The 4,624-nt window shown below is 40.0% G+C and overlaps 1 protein-coding gene across 1 annotated transcript; it reads left to right on the top strand.

Moving 5' to 3' along the window:
- Nucleotides 1-2,751: 2,751 nt before the first annotated feature.
- Nucleotides 2,752-3,657, top strand: LOC139889641 (uncharacterized). The gene has a single exon (XM_071872579.1). The coding sequence runs from the start codon at nt 2,752-2,754 to the stop codon at nt 3,655-3,657; it is 906 nt and encodes a 301-aa protein (XP_071728680.1).
- The last annotated feature ends 967 nt before the right edge of the window (nt 3,658-4,624 follow it).

The raw sequence follows: 4,624 nt of genomic DNA, 5'->3' as shown, positions 1-4,624 counted from the left end.
TAGGTTAGGGGGAAGAATGGCGATTAAGTATGGCACAATTTATGGCGAGCCTAGATCTCTACAAGGATACCTCACCAAATGTCACTTTCATGTACTTGGCCGAATGTGAAAATTTCAATCTAAATGAGTTTGATCCAAAAAGGGTTTGGCATAAGATTAGTAATACCGAGTTCACGTCATCCAACCAAGTGCCTCACACACTTTCAAGTCCTAAACTTAGATGTATTCAAGGGTTCTTTGGAAATACGATCTTTCACCGCATGGAGGATAAGGATAAGATGACATGCTCGATATTTGGTTGGTTCATAGAGTTCACAAGAGAAAGCATGTTCATGTTCCTAACCTCGTTGCAAGCTACCTCTTTGATGCAATTGGAGATAAATCGATGCTCCCAAGTGTTAGTGGTCACTATGTTACTCGCCTTGCCAAGTTCTTATGGGTTGAATTAGATGGTTTTGAGAAACACCCAATGACCCTATTCGGAGTCAAGGAGTACAAATAAGGGCATATCCTAAAGGAAGATTCACGCAACCCAATCACACATTGTGAAGGAGAAGGAACCTCGGCACATCAAGGTTAAATGGTAACTAATATTCATCGTGATTTATGAAACAATCTTATGATTTGGTTTGTAACTTAAATTGATTTGATATTCACGTGTGGGAGCTAAGGATCATTGATTTGGTGCGAGGTAGTACACTTGTATTGCTACTCTCGCACAATATCACACTTATGCTTGTAATAATTTTGTGATTGTAATGGTGTATCCTAGGGAATACACCATAAAAACACCATTTGCCGCCCAGCGTATAGCAGGCCGCCCGACGTCATGCGTAAGCCTTACAGGCAGCTTCAATGCTTAAGCCCTTTTACTCAGTGCGTGAACGGCACGCAGCCACGTCAGTACATGCCACCGACCTTCCGGATACTTCGTATAACAGAATTAATCAGCGATTGACACGTGTATCCCGAGAATTTCGGACATTCTACGCCTATAAATAGACCCCCTGGGTCACCACATTTCACATCGGAACTTTAGTCAGAGAGAAGTACACTTTCTCTCTCACACAGTTCTTTCTCACTCTAAATGCACATTATCCGCTTAGCAATAATACGCTAGACGGATCAATTACAGATTGATCCCCAGATTGATTGAGGCCACCCCACGGATCTCTCATCCGTCTTCCGGGTCTGCAGAGATTATTTCTCGAGGGCAAACATCAATCAACATTATACACCACACGCTAAGCAGCTATTGTCTTATACTGGTACCTTACAGCCGCTACACGAAAAATCGTACCAACAAACGGTGCCATCCATCTCAAAGACCAGCAAAAACACTAAGAGCATGAAGGCAACTGAAATAACCTCAGCAAAAGTAGCACTAGAACTAATTAATGAAAACATCATTGAGAATATACCAGTGGATCAGCTAACTCTTGAAGAAACTTCAATCGAAGAAAAAGATCAACCCAATACTGGTGCAACAGAAGAGATTGTGCATGAAACCATACCGCGATTGAAGAAACCATTGATGGAAAGTTCCAGTGGCAGAATGTGGAAGGCCAGACGAGGAACACACAATGTTTCTTTTAAGAGAACAACTGATGTGAATGCTAAGCACAACAACAAAGGAAAGTCAATTTCAAAATCACAATTGTTCAAGCTATTCAATCAGTTGAATACTTTGGTTTATGAAGCTGAACGAGAACGCAATGATGAAGGTTTTGTGGAAGATGATTGGGACTTTGGGGAAGAAGAAGAGTAGTTCTTTATGACTGAGGAAATGGTAGGAAAGTTATTGGATGGGATTTTGACCAAGACGGCACCATCAAGATACAAGCAGAAGTTGGCATAGCCCGCCATCCGTGCAACGGCTGTAGATAATTTATTTGCTTTGATTACTGGAGATGAAGCTATCAAACCACCAGCAATGGCAGAGTCAACACAGAATTTTATCCCTCGGATTGCAGATTATACATTACCAAGAAATTTGGGAATTCCATCTATCGGTGTTTATGATGGCACAACAGATCCAAAAGACTTCCTTACCATGTTTGAAGGTGTTATGAGATTACAACATTGGGAAGACGAAACTGCGTGCCATATGTGTCCAATGGTAGTGCAGAAAATGGCAAGAGAATGGTTTGCTAGTTTGCCACCAAAGAGTATTACCAGTTTTCTTGATTTAAGGGCCAAGTTTGTGATGCAATATCAAAGTTTGAGAAGCTGTACGTTGTCAAATCTTGATGAACATGAAATAACAATGCACCAGAATGAGTCACTGAGTGATTTCATGAAACATTATACCATTGAGTGTTAAAAGATACCATACATACCAGAATCTCAGCTTGTTTCAGGGTTTATATTTTGTCTTGATCAGCGATGTTTTGCAAGATTAATTCATGCGTTGCGATATGATGTCCCAAAGACGTTACATCAAGCATTGTTGGTTGCATAGAAGCATTTACGGGTAGGTGAGATGGGATATCCAAGAGTTGATAATTATCAAAGAAATTTTAGACAGCAAGGCAGAGAACGGAACAGGAATGACAATTATAAGAGACAGCGTGGATATGAGAACAATTGCCAGAAGCGGCAACATGGTTGGAGGGGGAATAATCATCTGAATGACAATTACCATTAACGAAAACCACTAGACAGACATCCACTCATCATGGCTTTAACAAAAACTCCAAAGGAGATTTTGTTCACTGAACCTGTTAAGGAAACTTTTCACCCTCCACCATAATGGAAGAGCATCAGGGACCACAGAGTGATAAATGGTGTGATTTTCACAAGGCATATGGGCATGATACTGACAACTGTAAATCATTGATGAGGAAAATCATTGCAAAGATTAAAGCCGGAGAGTTAAACCACCTGTTACCAGGAAAACAGTTCAGGAGGAATGATCCAAACAACCGTTTTGCTTGGCAAGGAAAGGTGCGTCACGGTGGACTGCGTGATTGGAACAGAAAAGATGAAAGAGATCCAACCCGTGAAATGCACATCAAGGTTATATGGAATGAAGTAGAGGAGAATGAAACAGGCGGAGAGCGCATGACGGAGCAGTGGATGTATGCTCCAATCATATTTCACACCATTCCAAATTGGCGCCTATCAGAGGAGCCTGTGGTCATTTTAGCTGTAATTGCAAACAGAAGCATCACTCGAATCTATACTGATACAGGTAGTGAAGCAGATCTCTTGTATCTGCATCATTTCAAAGATTATCCGTTCAGCGTAAAAGATAGGCTTCGCTACACGAACTTGAAGATTGCCGGCATCACGGGCGACTCGATAACGGCAGTTGGTAAGGTGAAACTGGATGTAACATTGGAAACACACCCTTTAGTCCGAACAGAAATTGTGGACTTTACGATTCTTGATGGAAGATCAAGATTCAATGCCTTGTTTGGTAGGCGAACTCTTCGCAAATTTGGAGCAATCACTTCTACACTACACGCAGAATTGCGGTTCCCAACACCAAATGGTGTGGCAGTGATACATTCTGAATATGTTGGGCTAGCAAGAGAGAGATCAGTTGTTTATGAAGCTCAAGGAAATTTTTTTAGAGGAGGATCGTCGAGGCAGTTGTTTAACAAAAATGATGTGAATGGGTATTTCAAACCGCCCAAAATGTGGGAGCCTTAAAAGGCAAGACGCAACACGCTACACGGAGGACAGTATGTTAACATGAGTCATGCAGATCAGTTTGTTTACCATGTTTTTTAATTTTCCTCAGTTCAGACAAAGCACAATACAATTTTTGTAATTTTCTAATTGGGATTGATCACCCCATGCGAAGATGTTGCACAAAATGTTGTATGTGCGGCAAAGAAATATCAATAAAATTTTATTTTTTCTCACGCAAAACGATACGCGTTACGAATATAGAATATAGCATTCATACCTACCCACATAAGGCAAGGCATTTTTATGCCCCTGATGGTAGAGGCTCTTGTGTCAACATTATAGACACAAGGGATCAGCTAGCGTAAGTGTTTACTTCGCTAGAGGGCACCGAGGCAAAAATAAAAATCTATTAATGTCATGACATTCAGAATGGTTTATCACAAATGTATAAATACATTTATATACTTAAAGCATAAAAAACAAACATAAAATACAAATATATTTTATAAGCCGCAAAACACCTGAGCGCAACACGCTAAACGGAATACCTCTCATTATATAAACAGAACTCCTTAAACAGATTTATCACTTTTTATGATATATAATGTGACGCCCCGTACAAAACCATCGTGTACGATTCGTCAACAACAGGATCTTTACACGGTCGAATACTACATGCTATTCGAAAATCAGTTTTTCATTCATAAAATATAGCTTTTACAAAAGATAACGTGACACAAAGGTCGTTACAAAGTCATTATTTGAAAATAACATAAACTACGAATGCAAAATAAAAGTTCCATGATTGAGACATCTCTAAGTAATGCAGCATAATTCTAGCACAGCAAGTCCTTAACAGCAACTTTAACACCAAGACAGCAAGTCTAAACAGCGGAAGCAACAACGTCTAAGAACCTGAGAAATACATGCTTAAAAAGTCAACACGAATGTTGGTGAGCTATAGTTTGTTTGTAATCAGTAATGT

This window comes from Rutidosis leptorrhynchoides, chromosome 2 (genome assembly GCF_046630445.1).
Source record: "Rutidosis leptorrhynchoides isolate AG116_Rl617_1_P2 chromosome 2, CSIRO_AGI_Rlap_v1, whole genome shotgun sequence".
In the NCBI taxonomy this organism is placed as follows: Eukaryota; Viridiplantae; Streptophyta; class Magnoliopsida; order Asterales; family Asteraceae; genus Rutidosis; species Rutidosis leptorrhynchoides.
Note: the sequence above shows the minus strand (reverse complement) of the source record. Positions and strands in the feature narration are given on the sequence as shown.